We start from the raw sequence: 20468 nt of genomic DNA, 5'->3' as shown, positions 1-20468 counted from the left end.
GTCAGCCTGGTCGACTGCACAGCGGCAGCCGCAAGGCAGGCCACCGGGAAAATGTCCCAGTGCTCCCGATGGCCAGATCCACCCCTGCTGTCGATATATTCTGAAGATGCATTCCCTAGGCTGTCAAACAGCATTCATTCTCAACAAATTAGAATATGGTGACATGCCAGTCAGCTAATCAACTCAAACACCTGCAAAGGTTTCCTGAGCCTTCAAAATGGTCTCTCAGTTTGGTTCACTAGGCTACACAATCATGGGGAAGACTGATGATCTGACAGTTGTCCAGAAGACAATCACTGACACCCCTTCACAAGAAGGGTAAGCCACAAACATTAATTGCCAAAGAAGCTGGCTGTTCACAGAGTGCTGTATCCAAACATGTTAACAGAAGGTTGACTGGAAGGAAAAAGTGTGGAAGAAAAAGATGAAAGTGAAAAGTGAAAGATGCACAACCAACCGAGAGAACCACAGCGTTATGAGGATTGTCAAGCAAAATTGATTCAAGAATTTCAGTGAACTTCACAAGGAATGGACTGAGGCTGGGGTCAAGGCATCAAAAACACCACACACACAGACCTATCAAGGAATGGCTCAGTGTTGTATTCTCTTGTTAAGCCATCCTGAACCACAGACAACATCAGAGGCGGTCTTACCTGGGTAAGGAGAAGGAAATGAGAAGAAGAACTGGACAGTTGCCAGATAATATCAACGGTGACTTTTACCCCGGGGGCTCCTTTAGCCCCACATCTAGTGGTTTAGATGAGAATAATATCAACGGTGACCCTTACCCCCCTTTATCCCCAATCCACCCTACTTTTTCCTATACCCTTTACACAAAGAAAGAAGCTCGAAGAGATAATCAAATAAATATAATACATATAATTTGAAACAGGATGGGACAGACAATGGTTCTACACATGGTCGTTGCTAGCAGGGCAAAAGTTGGTGACATTTGTAGGGGCCCCGGGCTTGAAGGGTCCCTCCTTATAGAAAGCGTTTTCAAGGGGGCCCACAGCAACAACCTGCACTGGGCCCCGGATACCCTGGCTACAGCCCTGGTTCTATAAAAGATTTGGAGTTTTTCATATTTACAGGGCCCAACAGTAATAGTAGTCTGACATGGAGTGGATAGCCTACATAGTATTAAAGACAGAGAAAGAGAAAATTATACCCGTCAAAGAATCAGTAGCATAAGATGTTTTATCTCGCCGAGTGTATTATTAGTCTCGTTTTCGTTTTCGCGCAAGTTAGCCTCACCTGAGCAGTAGCCTACAAAATTATGTAATGCGCTTGGCTGTCTACATATGTATTGGCAACATTTTTAAAAAACACAATGACAGCTTAAAAACAGACTTCAGTGACTAAATAATTAATGAAATTTACCACAGGCTATCCTTTAAAAAAAAAATAAAAAATTATCTTTGCTTTTCATCTGCTCCTCTATGGGTAGCACAGCTTCACCATTAACAACGCACAGCTATATTAAAACATCATAGGTGTTGATTAATATTTCTGAAATAAATATTTCTGTGAAATGCATTAGGTTGCACAGAAGAAAGACGATATATTGATATAGCAGAAGAGGGCTATTATCGACCAATCGGCGGAAAGGGGCGTGTCATCTTACACTGGTGTCCAATAGTATGGCAGCAATATGTAGTTGGAGTGTGTATAATGAAGGAACGATAGGAAGTGATCACTATCCAGTATTGTGTAAATTCAACATAAATGTATCTGAAATGAATGAAGAAAGAGGGGGAAGATGGGTATTTGAGAAGGCTGATTGGGGAAAATTCCAGAGGGAAAGTGACAAATATCTGAAGCAGATTGAATATAATTGTGATGTAGAAATTCTGGAAAATAAAGTAAGACAGGGTATAATAACAGCAGCATTAGAGTCTATTCCAAAAAGTCAAGGTAATATAAAGAGAAAAGAAGTGCCATGGTGGGATGATGAATGTTATGGCCAATGTTATGTTTGGAATATGAAATAAGAAAAGCTCAAATAAATAAAGAGACGGTAGTAGCAGTATTTTTTGATGTTGAAAAAGCCTATGATATGCTATGGGGAGAGGGGTTGATGATTAAGTTGCATAGAATGGGAATTAAAGGAAGAATTTTTAATTGGGTAAAGGATTTCTTGAAAGGTAGAACAAGTCAGGTTAAAATAGGAACAGATTTGTCGAGCAAGCATGTAGCCAAGAATGGAACACCCCAGGGGAGTGTAATAAGTCCCACATTATTCTCAGAAATGATAAATGACATATATGTTAATGTTCCAGCAGGCATGGGAAGATCGTTATTTGCGGCTGATGGAGCAATATGGAGAAGAGGAAGAAATGTAGAACATATAGTTAAGAAAGTGCAAGATGGTATTCAGCAGGTTGAAAAGTGGGGAATAAAATGGGGTTTTAAATTTTCTGTTGAAAAAACTCAAGTAATGTTTTTTACAAGGACGAAAATCAATGAAGGTTTTAATTTGAAACTATATGGAAGTAATTTGGAGAGAGTTAATAAATTTTGCTTTCTAGGAGTACATTTTGATCCAAGGTTAACTTGGGTAGAACATATAAGGAATGTGGAGGATAAGTGTAAAAAAGTAATAAATATAATGAAACGTTTATCAGGGTTACAATGGGGAGCAGATTATCAATCGCTGAAATATATATGTAAGTTTAATAAGGTCAAGAGTAGATTATGGGAGTGTGGTATATGGATCAGCAGCCAAATCTGTACTTGTGAGACTTGATATAATACAGGCTAAAGGGGGGAGGTCATGGCCTAGTGGTTAGAGCGTTTGACTCCTAACCCTAAGGTTGTGGGTTTGAGTCTCAGGCCGTCAATACCACGACTGAAAGGTAGAACCCCAATCTGCTCCCCCGGTGCCGCAGCATAAATGGCTGCCCACTGCTCCGGGTGTGTTCTCACGGTGTGTATGCACTTTGGATGGGTTAAATGCAGGGTCACCATACTTGGCTGTATGTCATGTCACAAATCAGTGACTATACTTAAAGCATTAAGATTATGCTTAGGAGCAGTAAAAACATCACAAGTGGAAGCGGGAGAAATGCCATTGGACATTTGACGTAAACAATTGCTGGTAAATTATTGGATTAATCTAAAGGGACATAGAGATGGACATCCCACTAAGAGAGTACTGCAAGCTAGCTGGGAAAAGGAAACAGCGCCAAAGTTTAGTTTTGGATGGATAGGAGATGAGGCAGCTAGAGATTTGGGAGTGAGTGAAAAAGTGTTCTGCCCAACTATTGTATGGCCTGACTTTCCAGTATAGAAGATTGAAACAATGGAAGTGGATTTTAAATTACATCAAATCAAAACAGTAAATAATAGTATAGAGCTTGTCAGTGGCCGCTCATGGGTTTTAAAATAGAGGAGGCAGACTAATTGTATTGTCTGGGATCCCTGCCTATTATTATTATTATTTGCTTAACCGCATTAAAAATGCCTTTTTGGTTGCTTTTAGTCAGAAAATGTAAAGAAAACGACACACATACAACAAGATAATATAATTTCACTTACCTGGCCTATCACTTAAAGCAAACATCCATCCCTACTTAAAAGTCTGAGTTAAAAGAGAGCCGCCTGTTAAGCCGACTGCTGTATTCTATATCCAGCTTAGGCTTGTTTTCCCTTCAAATATTCAATATCGCTGCTCATAAGTACTTGGATCATTATCAGTGCAGCGCGAGACGTTCAAACTAATACGTAATTTACGTCTCTATGATGATTGGTTACATACCAAGAAAGGGAGGAGATTGGTTGACTACCAGAGGGAGGCTTTCTTTTCTCAACACTCATCATCGCTGAAAGTGAACACTCGATGTTGATTGGCTATTTTTTTTTTACCAACAGAGGCATGAAATGAGAGAGTGGGTAAATTAGGTAAACAAGCAATTAAAAAAAAGAGAATATTGAAGTAAATATAAAGATGTCAAAATCTGAAGGGAAAAGTATAGTTTAGAAAGAAGCCATGAGAGAATGGCAACGTCAGTGGGGCAGGGAAGCTAAAGGAAGACATTTGTATGCCATTCAAAATGAAGTTGGTACAGAGAAGAATTGGGGAGGGACTAGGAGAGAAGTAATAGTGATGACAAGATTAAGAATAGCACACAGTGATTTAAATAGTACATTACACATTATAGGGAAGCATCCCACTGGTTTTTGTGAGTATTGTCAGACGTTAGAAACCATAGAACATGTACTCTTAAGTTGAAGAAGTTATGAAGAGCAGAGGAGAAATATGATGGAAGAATTAAGAAGAGATGGGTTGGCAGGGAGAGGTATTAAAAATATACTGCAAAGTGGGGTGATTAGACAAAGCAGGAAAATTTGTAATTTCTTAATAAGAATGGGTTGGATGAGGAAAATATGATCGAGGAAAACAAGCTGGAGGAAATAAACTGGAATAACATTGCAGGAGAATGATCCAGAAGATGGCGGTAATGCAACGATCTTGGATGCAAGCCACCATTAAACCTCGAAGAAGAAGAACTACTTGAAATACTTGTGAATAAAGACTGTTGTTGACATTACCTTTGAGTCGTTTGTAGGCCTACTTGTGACAATATGGATTCTTTGATAAGATAAATAGAAAAACAGTCTTGTGTTTAGCTAAGTGGTGTTGGGATTTTGTATCCAAGTCCGACTCCTCTTTTCTGAGATTAAAGACAGTAAACGAGACCTGTAGCTACACATTCACAGTCAAGAGTCACTTTATTTTGTTATTTACGTATCCATGTCAGTGAGTGATGTTACAAAGATCATTATCATAGATTGATGTCCCAATACAGAGGAACAGTGCAATAGAAGTAACGCAGCTGTAATTCTATCGTCCTGCTGAACTTCCCAATCTAAAGTCTCAATATTAATGTTCATGCAGGCTATGAAGCACAACAATTATTTATTTGCATGTATCTAATTACAACTTAATACATTCTAGAGCTTATTATAGTTAAAAGCAGCAATGACACTCATCATAATAAAAAGATTCAATCTCCCTGCATCATTTAACTTCTTTGTCAGTTGATTTATTTTTTTGGATCATTCATTTTCTGAACATCTGTGTGGAAAAAATGCAGAATTTTAATTAGCAGTTCATTGTTGCTACTTTCGCAACTGAAAAGACCAGTTTCCACAAGTAAGCATGTCAAAAATGTGATACTTACCATGCTTCGGGTTTTCATTCTTACTTAGGCAGTTTTTTCTCCATCTGCATCTATCAGTCTGCTGCGCTCATTGTTCTGATGAAATAAAGTGAAGAACAATCAATGGCTCTACTGTTTTTTTTAACCAGATCTACAAATCTGACCATCATTTAGGCTATTAATAATCTTATATCTCACTAAACACTAAAATATATAGTCAGCATTGCTCCTAAAATGAGGAAAGATTTGAAAATAGCTTCAATCTGTTATTGTAAGAACTCTCTGTCACAGGGGATTCTTCATAATAGTTGTGTGTATATTATACAAACAATATATATAATACCTCCATGGATGATTACTGCTTTCTGAGAGGAATCTACGGTTTCCTAGCGCAGTGATTAAAGCTCTGTGCTTGTGACACAACAGCAATAGGTTCAAATCCTAACCTAACTAACCCCTTAACCAATTCACGGTGGAGATAAAAACTTACATAGCACCACATTGCTTTTTCTTTTAATTACCATAACCTTTCTCATTTTACAGAATTAAAGCTGTATTTACTGTAATGGATTCACATGATCCTCTATCTCTTCTTGTCCATATTGCCTGTGGAATAATACCAGCAACACTCAAGTAACAAACAAGTTCAGACTTATACTATATGGTTATATTTCGTCCGCCGAAAGTTTCTTAACAACAGAGATCATTAAAATGGAAATATTTTAGCGGTTATTTTATTTATTTATTTATTTTTTTTTGTCACAGTTATTGTGTTTAGATTTTCTCACCCTCACTGTGCCAAGTATCCAACAGTATCCAGGATACAGATATTTTGTGAAGATGTTCCACATATAACTGAAATACTTTTGTACAATCTCAGGAATATGTTTCTGAAGGGGAAACAAGCAATATATTATTAAGTAAAATGCAAATATATATTTTTTCACTGCTCAGCATTGCTTAATTTTGCCTGCATGGTCCACCCAAAAGTGTCTGATTCTCAACTCCCAAGAGCATCATGGCCCATTGGTAGGGTAGTACGTCTCTTACCTAGTCAGGATGGGCATGTTAGAGTAGCTAAGATTGTTATTAATGGAAAGACATATGTATGTCCAGTTGCTAAGTTAATTCCATTACCTAAAATAGATGAGTGATAGTGAATACATGACTGTATTCGGGGGCGGCTGTTGTGAATTTGACCCTTATCTTTCATTTTTCCTTTTCTTTTTACCATATATATATTTGTACTACAAATCCCACAATTCCAAGCAGACTACAATACCCATGCAAGTTCACTACATTACCCATACACCTCTGGTCAAGGTCTATAAGTAGACCTCACTTCCTATCTTTGTTCCTCTTCCTTTGGTGAGATGTGGGTGTTTGAATGGACGCCCAACCATGTCCTTGCAGTCCTTTACTTAGGATGCGTTAATGACTTTAGAGCATCTTGTACATCTTGTACACATTGTCCATCCAGTTCATCCTGTCCATCCAATAACATCTGTCCATCTCCATGCCATGTGCCATGGGAATTGTCTATGAATAATCATCTTGAACTTAAAAATAAAAGAGAGCAAAGGACTGGTATCTGTCCCGTGTTTTAATCAGACACGCCATTAAGTTTCTACACCTCTGATGAACTTTGGATATATTAACATCTGATATAGAGAGCCCCTGCTCCGGCTCAAAGATGTTAATATATCCAAAGTTCATCAGAGGTGTAGAAACTTGATAGCATGTCTGATTAAAACACGTGACAGATACCAGTCCTTTGCTCTCTTTTATTTTTAAGTTCAAGATGATTATTCATAGACAATTCCCATGGCATGGAGATGGACAGATGTAATTGGATGGATGAACTGGATGGACAACGTGTACAAGATGTACAAGATGCTCTTAAGTCATTAACGCATCCTAAGGAAAGGACTCAAAGGACATGGTTGGGCACCCATTCAAACACCCACATCTCACCAAAGGAAGAGGAACAAAGGAAGGAAGTGAGGTCTACTTATAGACCTTGACCAGGAGGTGTATGGGTATGGTAGTGCACTTGCATGGGTATTGTTGTCTGCTTGGAATTGTGGGATATGTAGTACAATTATATATATGGGAAAAAGAAAAGGAAAAATGAAAGATAAGGGTCAAATTCACAACAGTGTCCATTCAATCTGGAAAAATATACAGCCCTCTTAAAATTATGCAAAACTTTAATAGTACCAACAACTTAGATTTGGCATGTCTATGTAGTAATTGAGGTACAGGCAAAATAACTGTTAGGGCAAAACAACAGAAACAGGGGGACATGAACTGGCAAGTTACCAATTATAAAATTATAGTTCAGACTTAAACTATATGTTTATATTTAGTCCGCTGAGCAACAGTTTCTTAACAACAGAGATCAATAAAATGGAAATATATTAGCGGTTACATTTTTTTTTGTCAGTTATTGTGTTCAGATTTTCTCACCCTCACTGTGCCAAGTATCCAAGAACATACACCATACAGACAGTTTTTGAAGATGTCCCACATATAGAAAATGTAAGAAAATGTAAGAAAATGTGTCTGAAGGGGAAACAAGCAATATATTATTAAGTAAAATGCAAATATAAATTTTTTCACTGCACAGCATTGCTTAATTTTGCCTGCATGGTCCACCCAAAAGTGTCCATTCAATCTGGAAAAATATACAGCCCTTTTAAAATTATGCAAAATTTTAATAGTACCAACAACTTAGATTTGGCATGTCTATGTAGTAATTGAGGTACAGGCAGAATAACTGTTAGGGCAAAACAACAGAAACAGGGGGACAATACCTGATATTTGAAACACTGAACAATTTTGGCCAGTGCGTCCTCATTCCTGTTGCATGTCAACAATCCTACGTCTTCAAAGAACAGACAGTCCACTGTGAGTGTATTTCCCCTGTTTATAAATCTGCTGCTGTCTGGTACAATTTTATCAGGGTCGAATGAGTGATGGAACACCATCAAAATAGCTGGTTTGGATGCTGTTTGAAATAAACAATAAGATAGTCAAAAATGTGTGAAAAGTATTACTTATATCTCAATAAGTAACCTTCTGGTGCTTAATCATAAAGTTACCTGAACATGTATTAAGTTTATTCAATGCAGCATCAATGTCAGTTCCTGCCCGTGAAACAATGGGGCAGAAAACCAGAATCACATTACAGTCCTCCACACTGCGCACCTCCTCCAAATAAGGTCTTTGCTTATGGAGATGACCTAAAACCTTCTTCTGCAAATTGCCTGACTTGCCCATCTCAATTACGTAGTATTTTCCTTTAGGATAAAGAACAGAATATTAACGTGTGACTTAGACAACCAAATACCAATAAGCCTACTTATTTAATTTAATAATCCAAAATATGAACTTGAATGGTTTTACCTTGAACTGGTTCAAATGGCTCATATTCCTGGACCTGGTATTGGTTCATTTTTCTCTCTTCTTCTTCCTGTTGAACAAACTGTTCATTTATACTGGTTTGTATGGTCTTCTAAATGTTGCTTAGTCTTAGCCTTTGTTTTTTGTTTTTTTTAATTCACTCTTTGATTATCACTTGATTGTTTGATTTTACCCTTTACATAAGTTAACCTAATCAATTACAATTTTCATTTAGGTGTTGCTACACTTGTACAGTGATTGAAGGAATGGTCAGGTAGATTAGATTGAGGTATTAATGTTGACTACTAGCACTGTCAGGCAACAACTGATACTTTCCATGTCACAATTTTCAGATGTCACACATTTGAGTTTCTGTTCAGAAATCTGTGATGTTTTCTTGTAGCTGCTTAAATCAAATGTAAAGCATTGTTTCTATACAAAAATAATATTATATTCTATACCACAATACCTTTTAAAAAACAGTCTAAAAAAAATATTATAAAAAAAAAAAAATACAAAATAATATATCTTACACAAAAAAAAACCACCACTAAATAATAAACACACTTTCACAGTCTCACGGGCTGAAAGATTAGAAAAATCATTAAGTCAGTTAATCAGATTATATGTTGCTTCGGCTGCACTTTACTGCCCTCTTTTTATCGCTTTCACTTTCATTCTTACTAAAAATAGCAAATACGCTTGCTTTACCTGTAACATAATATAATAAGTATTTAAAAATGAAATAACATTTTTAAAATCCGCTAATTAGACCAAAAATTATTCATATGGAGTTGTCAAAGTTTTCGACTCCCAATTGGTTTAATATGACGTCGGTGTTAAAAGCTTAGGCTATATTCAGACTTTAAACATATAGAGCTTCTCAAAACACCTTGAGAAATGTACAGCCTACTCTCAGGCATAATATATATATATATATATTGATATATATATATACAGCCTACTCTCATATATAATATATATATATATATATATATACAATAAACACAAGCACAAAAACACCGTCACTGCAGACTGCATTGGGTCTACTTACCACTCCTGCTGCTCGCTGTGTCTCAACTAGAGTGAAAGCTCTTTCACTTTGTTGCTCTTGCTCTATTGGTCGACGGGATCACACAGTACAGTTGGCTGCATACCTATTATGCTATTTCTGCATTGTTTTTATCTAAGAATATTAATATAAAACTAATTAAAATATTTTTTTAGAATATACATGTTTCCATATATGTTTATGGATTGTAGAATGTAACGGTTCAACATATTCTGTCTCACAGCCTTCAATCTCTTTAAAACGAAAAGATTACTGTAAAGTTTTCCTTCTGCATTATTCCCAGGGAGAAGACATTTAACATGTAAATAATACATTCATATTTTAGACAATATTATCTATTATGATATTACAAGTTGACAGTACAAGTCTACAAATATAAAACATTCACTTAGAGGATAATAAACTGTTGGGGGGGGGGGGGGGGGGGGTCAGGCTGATATAACTGAATAATTAGAGACTCAAAGGATCAATGAAGATTAACGTTAAAAAGTAAAAGAAAAAGTTTAGGTCCTTTTAGACTGTTGATGAAGTTCATTAAGCAAGTCGATTTTATCTTTCCTTTTTAGTCTGCAGGCTTTGATCATGTCAAATATTAAAACTTATTATAGAATACTTCTTGATGTGAATCCTAAAAATGTCTTATGCTTAAGTATCATGTTTGAATTTTGTAGCTTTTGAAATAAAGATTCACTTTAGTTTATCATTTATACATTCATGTCAAAGTGTGATATTAGGGATCAGTAACATTAAGCCCCTACAAAAAAACTTCGGCAAGTTATATAGTTGTGCCATAGTTTAATGCCCCTTACAAGTACAATAGAAGTAATACAACTGTATATATCAATCGTAACACTGAACTTCTCAATCTTAAGTCTAAATATTAATATTCATGCAAGCTATGAAGCACAACAATTATCACTCTGCATACATATGATCAAAACACAACACATTTTGGAGCTTGTTATAGTTTAAAGTTAATTACACTCATATGATAATGAGCAACAATTTCTCCTCTGTCCATTCAGAAATCCACAGGTAATGATTTAAGCAGATCAAACTTTTCAACTGTTTGTTTTCTATGCATGCTGTGGGGGGGGGGGGAAATGTAGAATTTGAATTAGATTAATTGTCACAATGAAAAGACCACCAGTTTACCAAAATAATCTAAAATCCAATGTCTAAAATCAGATAAAATCAGACATTAATATATAAAAAAAAGTTTATATTACACTGTAAGAAAAGCAGTGCATACCAAATGAAAATTCAGTCATCATCTACTCATACTCACTGAGAGATTCTCACCTGTATTGATTTGTAAAGTAACAAAATAACAAAACCAGTGAACACAATTTTGAGGATGAATCTAGAAACTTTCTTTTGCTCCTAAAAGGAAGAAAAGCATATACAATATCATCATATAAAATGTTTCAATAATTTATAACATACAATAATAACAGAATATGAAAAATAGATGAACTATCAATTAACAATATGGCAGACCAATGCTGGCTATTTTGATTACATAAGAATGGCAATATCCACATATGACAGTGAGACATGACGTGCAAGTTTTTTTTTTTTTTTTTTTTTGAAGATTATTGGTACTTTTATATCTGTACTGATTGGTTGCTAGAAATGCTTTATAAAACGTTTAGTGTATATCTATGTTTAGAATGCATTTTAAATCAAATAAACAACTACACTAATGAAATACTGATTTAATCTGATATATTTAACTAATACTGATATTGTCTAAACTTCCAGACGTTTGGAGGGTACTGCACAGTGTATATACATTGTTTAAGCAAGTCTGGACCAAAAAGCATGTTCTCAACTCTGAACTCTGTATTTTAATGCAGAGTGACTGTTGCCCACATTTTTCCTACTTTGTATATAGTTCATTATTATTATTAAAGGGAAGGTCTAATGCTATTTCATGCATTGACTTACATTGTTAAAGAGTTGGATTCTCATGCTAAATTTTAATTAAGTCATGTCTGCATAATTACTTTTCACATACAGCTCAAATAAGTGTAAGACAGACTTAAAGTGGTAAACCTTAGGCTTGAATTGGCAAACAATTTTGGCCAGTGCCTCCTCATTCCTGTTGCATGTCAACAATCCCACATCTTCATTGAACAGACAGTCCACTGTGAGTGTATTTCTCCTGTTTATAAATCTGCTGCTGTCTGGTACAATTTTATCAGGGTCGAATGAGTGATGGAACACCATCAAAATAGCAGGTTTGGATGCTGTTTCAATTAAAGAACAATAATGTGTCAATAGTATTTTGACTCAAATACATCAATGGCTAAGTAACTATCTGGTGATTAATCTTGAAGTTACCTGGACATGTATTAAGTTTATTCAATGCAGCATCAATGTCAGTTCCTGCACGTGAAACAATGGGGCAGAAAACCAGAATCACATTACAGTCCTCCACCTTGTGCACCTCCGTCGATCCAGGCCTATGCTTTTGGAGATGACCTAAAATCTCCTTCCGCAGGATGTGTGATTTGCCCATCTCAATTATGAAGTAGTATTTTCCTTCAAGATGAAGAACAGAGTGTGTTGTTTTTTTGTTGTGTATTTTTGGAACATGGACTCAAGACAAGGTTATGATATTCATGAGAAGTAGATAAGACAGAAGCAAATATTTAAGAACCTTAAGATGCAAGTAAAGCCATAATGATCTTATATAGTCTTGTAATTAGGGGTGTGACGATATCCTCCTGCAGATATTTCAGGTATATTTGCATTACATTGGCCCTTTCACCAGTGGTATGTAATGTAAGGTATGTAAGATATTATGTTCACATCAGGCAAGTGGCCGTATGATAAGCGGGAAAATTACGCAGTGAAGTCTTTATCCAGTCATAAAAACAGAATTCAAAGTTTAACGCGGAATGTCACGGAATTTCTCAAATTTTGAATTAATTAACCAAAAGTATGTCATTACATTTAAATCAAATCACGATATGGACTAGTATCTGTAAATATATGAAGCGCGCGTGACACTCGAGGTGATTTCAGCATCTGCCGTCTCACTAAATGAGAACGTAAACACATGAACAACACCTCCACTTCATGAGCATTTTACCGTTTGATTTGAGTAAAACTAGCGTCATATCACATACACAGAACGGTAAAGGTATTCACGGCAACCCGGCAAAATAAAAGTCCGGTTTGAAATAAAGACAATAGAATGTACACAGCCTGCTGCTTCTACTAAAATGAAATAAACATTATTTTAAAGCAGGGATCCTCAAATCTGGCCCACAAGATCCACTTTCCTGCAGAGTTTAGCTCAAACCCTAATCAAACACACCTGAGCATGCTAATCAATGTCTTCAGGATCATAGGAAAATCACAGGTGGGTGAGTTTGATCAGGGTTGGAGCTAAACTCTGCAGCGCATTGGCCCTCCAGGGCAAGATTTGAGGAACCCTGTTTTAAAGGAATAATCACCCAAAATTTCCCATGTTTTAATTTTAATAGTAAATCCCCTTTGTTTGACAAAAAATTAAGTTTGCTTAATTTTCAGTAATTAAATGATAAATTATGAAATAAATCTTTTATGTCTTCATTTGATAACCAGAAAAATGTAAATACACAACACAACATTTCTGAGGGAAAAAAATTCATAAGGCTACATTAAGAAAAAAATAAAATGAATACATTAAGTTGTGTTATGCATTCAAATAGTTAGACATGCTAAAACACAGAATTTGGTAACAATAAAAAATATAAATAATATGGTGAGAAAAAATAACATTTCATATGGCCATAAACATATATTTTATGTTAAACTTTTAATAAATTGATGTGAAAATGTATATACTATTAAAAAGGAGTTGAGAAAAATTAAATGGAAAAAATGTATTTTTTTATTAAAGTGGAAATCAGTTTACTAAATAATAAACTTGACTGACTGCTACTTTAAAGGGATAATATTTGTGTTGTTTATTATTTATTTTTATGTATATAATTTTGTGCAATTACCTGCCTGTCAGTTGAGTTTGTGGCAAAACCTTTTGCAGTGTTAAATGTTGTTTATACCTGCATAAAATTTATTAAAATAGATTTTTTATTTCATAAAGTACAATTTGATTTCAAAATACAACTACATTTTTTTTTCTTTTTTTTTTTTTTTTTTTTTTGCATTTTGTGTTTTTCAGTTGAATAAAAGACAAATTTTCCCTATATATTTTATCATTGAGGATGTTTTAAAAAAAGTTTAAAAATTTGTCTCGTCTCGTTCTCGTGAACCCAGTCTTGTGTCTCGTCTCGTGGGATAAGTGTCTCGTCACACCCCTACTTGTAATGAAATGGTTTCCCCATAATACTTACTTTATCATTTCAATAATCCAAAATTTTACCTTCAGTAATTTCATTGTTGGTTCTGAGTCGGTTCCAGATCATTTTTCGTCTTCTTAAACTGTTTTTCGTACTGGTTACTTGATTGTTGTTTAATCTTGTCCTGAAACAAAATCTGAATTAATTCTTGATTATCAATTGATTAGTCGATTAATGTGACAAATAAGTCAGAACTCAGTGTCACCAGTATTTTGATTTGCCTCTATCATCAGTGTAACCATGATTTTAGCTTATAGAGACTGTTGTCTCGTGCTGCTCTTTACTGCCCTCTGTCTGTGAGACTGAATATAAACATCTTTATCACTTTCACTTTCTTTATAAAACAGTATCAGCATCGAACATTATCGGTGTTGATAACGTTGATATATTGTTGAATGTTAACATATTTGGTTTGATAAAGAAATATTATCAAAATCGCATGTTATCATATATGACTTCATTCGTTTAGACTTGTCAGTTAAATTACTGAGAGCTGAAAGCTTTGACATCTGTGGTAGCACGGCATTTAGTCATTAGACCTAGCACTGTTTTAAACTTCTCCAAACACAAAGAGAGACGGACAACACTCTCTCACACACAAATACACGAATATAAGACTCTAGGCTGCAGAGTCAGACTGCGCCAGGTCTACATACCGCTCCTGCTGCTTGCTGTGTCTCAGAAGAATAGAATTAATAAAGTCAGAATAAAAGTCCTTCCGCTTTCAGCGTGGCTCTATTTGTGAAAAGGATCAGATGCAATAAAGATGATATAAAAATAAGTTATACCGCGAAGTTATAGTTTTTACATTGATTTAATTTTACATACATTCATGACGGTAGCCAGGTGTTGAGTGTCTCAATTAAAAGCAAATGCACTCCGTCTCGAACTGTGTATAACCTTCTTTATTTTCCACACTTACCTCTCACTTCTTTTCTTATCGCTCTCTCCACCTTCACTCAAACCGAGAGCTCCCTTTAGAGGCTAACTCAGAACACCACATATCCCTCTCTCTTGAGAACAAATATACTATAGGGACAAAGTCACAGTGCAATTAGTTAACAATTAATGTACAAGTTACCATTGATTTTTTTTCTTTCTTTGCAACCTTTCAATCCCAACATTGATTTGCAAACAACCCTTACTGAACGAATAGTGGTACAGTAATGCAGTTTCCAAACACTTGGTATAAGCATCACATAACAGTGCTCAAACACAATAATCACAAAACAGCAAGAACATTCTTTTCCTTACACTGTGTAGACACCTATTGTGTACTAGTAATGCATTAAGCACATTTCACATTACATAATACTGAGTCCATGTGGGTGCATGCCTGCTCCGAACAGGCCGTGTAACTACTACAGGTTGTTCACCCCCTGCAGGATTAGTTTCCCCAGAGTCAAACAACGGCAGTTCACTGGACTCGTCTGCTCTGTATTGAGCAAGTGCAGGTGCCAGGTGGGATGCATTCCAGCATCGTCCATCTGATAACTTGTATGTGTACAACCCTTTCTTACCCACAACCTTTAGGGGTTTTCCAAATTTAGACTGGGTCTTTGCCACAATTCCGGGTTTCTTTACACGGACATATGATCCACACTGAAATGAAACATGCTTTGCGCTGCGTTTTCTGTCACTGTACGGTTTCATTTTTATCTGTTTATCTCTCACGTGTGAGGCAAGCTGGTGAGGTGTGGACCTTTTGCCTGCAGGTGGCAAGCAAAGACCTGAGACGTTAAGTTTGGTTAACATGGCTCTCCCATGCAAAAGTTCAGTTGGTGTGCACTGTGTTGTAACATGTGGCGTTGCACGGTATGTCTGCAGAAAGTATTTGGTGAACTCCTTCCACCCTCTTCCTTCCAGCGAAGCAGTTTGTAAACTATCCTTTAAGCTGCGATTAAAACATTCAACGACAAAAACTGTATCATGGCCTGGGTGGTATGATGTGAGACAAATGCTATCTCAGGCCACTTACTGTAATAGTCCACCAAAGTGACCAGAAAACGACAATCAGCAGGTGCTGCATCAAAAGGACCCATGATGTCTATGGCCACTTTCTCCCAGGCGTCAGTAGGATAAGGTACAGGTTGGAGAGGAGTGGTATGTATAACAGCTGATTTGTCATGTAACTGACAAGTGACACAACCCTTGACAGCTGTTTCTACTTGTTTGTCCATGCCAGGCCACCAGTAGAGCTCTCTCAGCCTCCTTTTTTGTCCTCACAATGCCCTGATGTGTATCATGTGCAAGTGCAATGAACTTGGGCTGGAGACCTTCTGGAACCAGGAGGCGTGTAGTTCCCCGCACCACACAACCATCCTGAAGTGAAAGTTCATGGCGCACTTGAAAATACGGCTTTAAAGCATGATCGAGTGCTTTTGCACACTTTTTGAGGTGAGCATTCTGCGTAGCTCAGCTTGTATAGGACAAGAATCACATGCTGCTTTGAACTCAGAGCTGGTTATTGCAGTGAGCGTAGACGTGAGAGCTATGACTTCTAAATCATGTTCCAAACTAGGTTTAGTGCTAGGGAGTGGTAAGCGAGATAGACAGTCTGCAGTCACGTTCTCAAGCCCCGGCTTATAATGAATATCATAGGTAAATGCCATCAGCCTAGCTGACCATCTTGCTATGCGCATACCTGCTCTGCCTTGACCCTTGGATGACAGAAGGGTGGTCAGTGGGCTGTGATCCATACGCAGTGTGAAGTGTCGTCCCCACAAGTAGGTCCTCCATCGCTCTGTGGCCCAAACACATGCTAGTGCCTCCTTTTCTACTGTTGAGTACTTCCTTTCTGCTACGGTAAGGGTGCGTGAAGCAAAATCCACTGTTCTCTCCGTGTTATCTGAATGTATCTGGGTAAGAACACCTCCTATACCGTAGTCTGAAGCATCTGTGGTTACTATAGTAGGCAGTTCTGGAAAACGCACTATGCGCGATCAGTTTCTTAATGGGCTCAAAGCTTTCCTGAGCCTCAGGTGACCAAATGAATGGAGTAGCACCTCGTAAAGCACACGCAATGGCTCCACTACTGTAGCATAATTTGGTATGAATTTAGAATACCAGGACGTGAGACCCAGAAATGAACGAAGGCTAACCCCATCAGCAGGAGGTGGTGCATCGGACACTGCAGAGACATGGGAAGCATCAGGCTGTAATCCCTTCTCAGACAGTGTGTGACCCAGGAATGACAGTTCTGCTTTTCTGAAGTGGCACTTTGCCATGTTCAATTTGAGGCCTGCTTTATCAATTCGCTGCAGCACGGCTTGTAGATTTTCATCATGTTCCTTGAGCGTTGCTCCTGTAACCATGATGTCATCCAAGTAACAATGAGCTCCAGACTGACCTTTAAGGATTTCAGACATCTTCCTCTGGAAGCAACTTGGAGCTGAGGCCAGTCCATATGGAACCCTTTTGAAACGAAATAGCCGATCATGTGTGATAAACGCTGTAAGGTTTTGAGTGTCCTCATGCAACATTACCTGGTGATATGCACTTTGGAGGTCTAATGTGGAAAACACTGTTGCTCCACACAGGTTTGCAAACATCTCCTCCATATGTGGAAGAGGAAAGCTGTCTACTACCACTGCCTTGTTATACGCTCTGTGTCGCGTAAGTCGACACAGAGCCGAATCCCCCCATCTTTTTTTCTAGAGACAACTATTGTGGAAACCCACTCAGATGCATCCACAGGCTCGATCACATCCTGTTGTACAAGCTTCTGTAATTCCTCGGACACCTCGTCGCGAATTGAGAAAGGTAACCGCCTCAGTTTCTGCTGCACAGGCTGAATACCAGGCCGAACGTGAACACGGTGCACAAATCCTCTTGCACATCCCAGCCTGTTTTCTGACTTTGCATCTAAAGCTAAGGCAGTATGTGTGCACTGGTCCGTAACTGACCTGACCATCACAGAGTTGTAAGCACAGTCCAGTAAAGAGATCTCTGCCTAGCACAGCTGATCCCTTTTGAACAATGTATAAGTCTGTGGTAGTGCAATGGCCTCCATACGAGATGCTGGCTGGCAGGCATCCTTTCACTTCAATTGCATCGCCCCCAAAACTAACTAGACTGAGTTTCTGTGGTGAAACGGGTGCTTGACTGAAAGATCCAGAGTAAATGGACATCGGTAATATGGACACTGCCGATCCTGGACACTGGACAGGACACTGATGTCCTGTTTTGTTACAGTTCCTGCACACCGCATTCTTTGCCGGGCATCCGGGAAAATTAGCTGAGTGCTGCTCAGATCCGCAACGGTAGCAAGTACGTGCACGGGTAAATTTTGGAGGTCCCCGCGAGGCGTTGATTTTACTTTTGCTCCATCGAACCGTGTTATGTTGTTGCACTGCTTGCACTGAACTGTCCGATGATGCAATCATTGCTTTTGCCTCCGCCGTAGCAGTTTTTCAATTTGGTGGGTGACAGTCACAGCTTTCTTAAGGTCGAGTGGCACTTCCAGCAACAGCCGTTCTCTAATGCGAGATGAATTAGTCTTTTCGACCATCTGATCGCATATCATCTCTTCCTCCATCGCGCCGAATTCGCAGGTGGCAGCCAGTTCACGTAGTGCAGCGACATACTGATCTGTAGTCTCGCCCGCGCGTTGACTTCGTTGGCGGAAGCGGTAACGTTCAGCAACAACATTAATTTTAGGAACAAAAAACTCCCTTGTTGCACTCAAAGCAGAAGCGTACGTATCATCTCCCTGATCACTCACGGTCAGGGTGTAGAAGAATCTTTGACCCTCGGCTCCGAGGCAGTGTATTAGAAGAGCGCGCTTCCTCACATTAGGCAGCTCCTCGCCCAGGGCCAGCAAAAAATTGTCGAAAGTTTTGATCCACGTTTTGAACGGAATGGGTGGTTCACCCGGTGTTTGCAGGAATGGGGCAGGTTGGCTCAGACTCAAAGCCATCCTCGTCGCCAATATGTTGAGTGTCTCAATTAAAAGCAAATGCACTCCGTCTCGAACTGTGTGTAACTTTCTTTATTTTCCACACTTACCTCTCACTTCTTTTCTTATCGTTCTCTCCACCTTCACTCAAACCGAGAGCTCCCTGTAGAGGCTAACACAGAACACCACACCAGGGTTTGGTCTGGGTGGGAACTGTGCTATAATAACACCACATAGGCTACACCTCATTATATACACTAAACACTTAAAAGAGACAGATATATAGATGTTTGTGAAAGATGTTTTCTTCTGTTTTGGAGGAATGTGCATTGTTAAACTATATCCTAAATTATATCATATTGCAACTTTGTCTAGTGCTTTTATGAATGTGTTGGCATGACTTTGTGAACATTTTAAACTACAATGCTCAATAAAATAGCATAGACGTAACCTACTTGTTCTACAGAGCTCTGCACTAGTGTTATATGCTACTGTTTTGATAGCGTTTATAACGTTTCTGACAGATATAAAGGTTTTTTGTTGTTGTTTGTTTGTTTTTGTTTTTAGCGTTTGCCTTACCGAATGTGGTGTCCTGTCAGCAATAACATGTCCACGGGCTCTTTTGATTACTATCAGTTTAAGTTTTAGCGATCATTGAAGTGTTGCCAGATATTGCTTTGAGAACAAACAAAAGCCGAGAAAAAAACCCCGAAATGAGTTCAAATCTGTTAAGAGATAAGATAAGATAAAGATATTGCTAACCCTAAACTGCAACTTCCCGCTCTATAAATTTCTAAAGTGTCGAATTAAGCAGAAAAAGTTTATTTTATTAAGTATACTTAAGTAAAGTTAAAGTATATTTAGACTTTTTGTAAGTATAAGTCAAGTATACTTAAATGTCATTTTAAGTATATTTCTGAGGAGTACATAAAGTCCATCTCTGAGAAGTACATAAAAAGTAAACTAAAAGCATACTTTCTTATTTTTAGTTTAAAAGAAGTATACTAATAGCACACTTGAATAAACTTCTTTTTCGTAAGGGATAGCTGGCTACAGGCATGCATACATTTCATTTACACACCTCAGTAGCACACTTTTATACGAAGTAGCCTAAGTATGAATGTAACAAGTATTTTCCACATCATGTCACAAGTGTGCATAAAAATAACAGCCTATGATTTTTATGGTAAGCATTTCTGGTATTGACCATCTAGGCCCACATGTTTTTTTTTTTGTTGTTTTTTTTTTATTTGCAGCTTTTAGTATGAAGTCGCAGCAAAGTTTATACATCATATTAGTCTGATAAAGAGACGTTTATGGCGTCTGTTGCATTGTGCTGTGCTGAAATGGCATTTTGCTTAAGTATAACACGAGTGCAAATTCCTCTTCCCTGTTAACAAAACCTGTAAATTCATGAAAAAATCTTGAGTTTATTCATTAGTTTTAAGAAATGATGAATAAATAGTTCTGTTTCCCTTTTGAGGTCATTGCTATCATGACATTTTCCAGTCAGCAAACAACCATAAAATCTCTATGTTGACTGGTTGGTTACACCTTAAATAGATAACCATTTT

General features: G+C 37.5%; 1 protein-coding gene across 16 annotated transcripts; it reads right to left on the bottom strand.

Annotated features, from left to right (window-relative positions):
- Positions 1-4715: 4715 nt before the first annotated feature.
- Positions 4716-19060, bottom strand: LOC109056913. Of its 16 annotated transcripts, none has more exons than XM_042756528.1 (10): positions 19005-19060; positions 14654-14732; positions 14021-14121; positions 11989-12189; positions 7982-8175; positions 7635-7730; positions 5954-6055; positions 5727-5771; positions 5187-5261; positions 4716-5080 (listed from the first exon to the last, which is right to left on the bottom strand). In XM_042756528.1, exons 3-9 carry the CDS (start codon positions 14061-14063, stop codon positions 5211-5213), a joined length of 732 nt encoding a protein of 243 aa, XP_042612462.1. In that variant the 5' UTR covers positions 14064-14121; positions 14654-14732; positions 19005-19060; the 3' UTR covers positions 4716-5080; positions 5187-5210. The 16 variants fall into 16 exon arrangements, with proteins under 16 accessions (XP_042612462.1, XP_042612465.1, XP_042612463.1 ...); XM_042756531.1 differs by having other exon boundaries at positions 14021-14133; positions 19005-19021; XM_042756529.1 differs by lacking the exon at positions 19005-19060 and adding an exon at positions 14920-15805 and having other exon boundaries at positions 14021-14133.
- Between the last annotated feature and the right edge of the window lie 1408 nt (positions 19061-20468).

This window comes from Cyprinus carpio, chromosome A5, assembly GCF_018340385.1.
Source record: "Cyprinus carpio isolate SPL01 chromosome A5, ASM1834038v1, whole genome shotgun sequence".
Classification (NCBI taxonomy): Eukaryota; Metazoa; Chordata; class Actinopteri; order Cypriniformes; family Cyprinidae; genus Cyprinus; species Cyprinus carpio.
The sequence above is the reverse complement of the archived record's forward strand: the minus strand, read 5'-3'. Positions and strand labels throughout refer to the sequence as shown.

Excerpts from the sequence above, each read along its gene's own strand:
- LOC109056913 (XM_042756524.1), bottom strand. The coding sequence starts at position 8,622 with ATGAACCAATACCAGGTCCAGGAATATGAGCCATTTGAACCAGTTCAA. Across the intron at positions 8,468-8,573 it reads GCCATTTGAACCAGTTCAAG|GAAAATACTACGTAATTGAG; the intron begins GTAAAACCATTC and ends TTTATCCTAAAG. Across the intron at positions 6,056-7,634 it reads GGATACTTGGCACAGTGAGG|AAACATATTCCTGAGATTGT; the intron begins GTGAGAAAATCT and ends TTTCCCCTTCAG.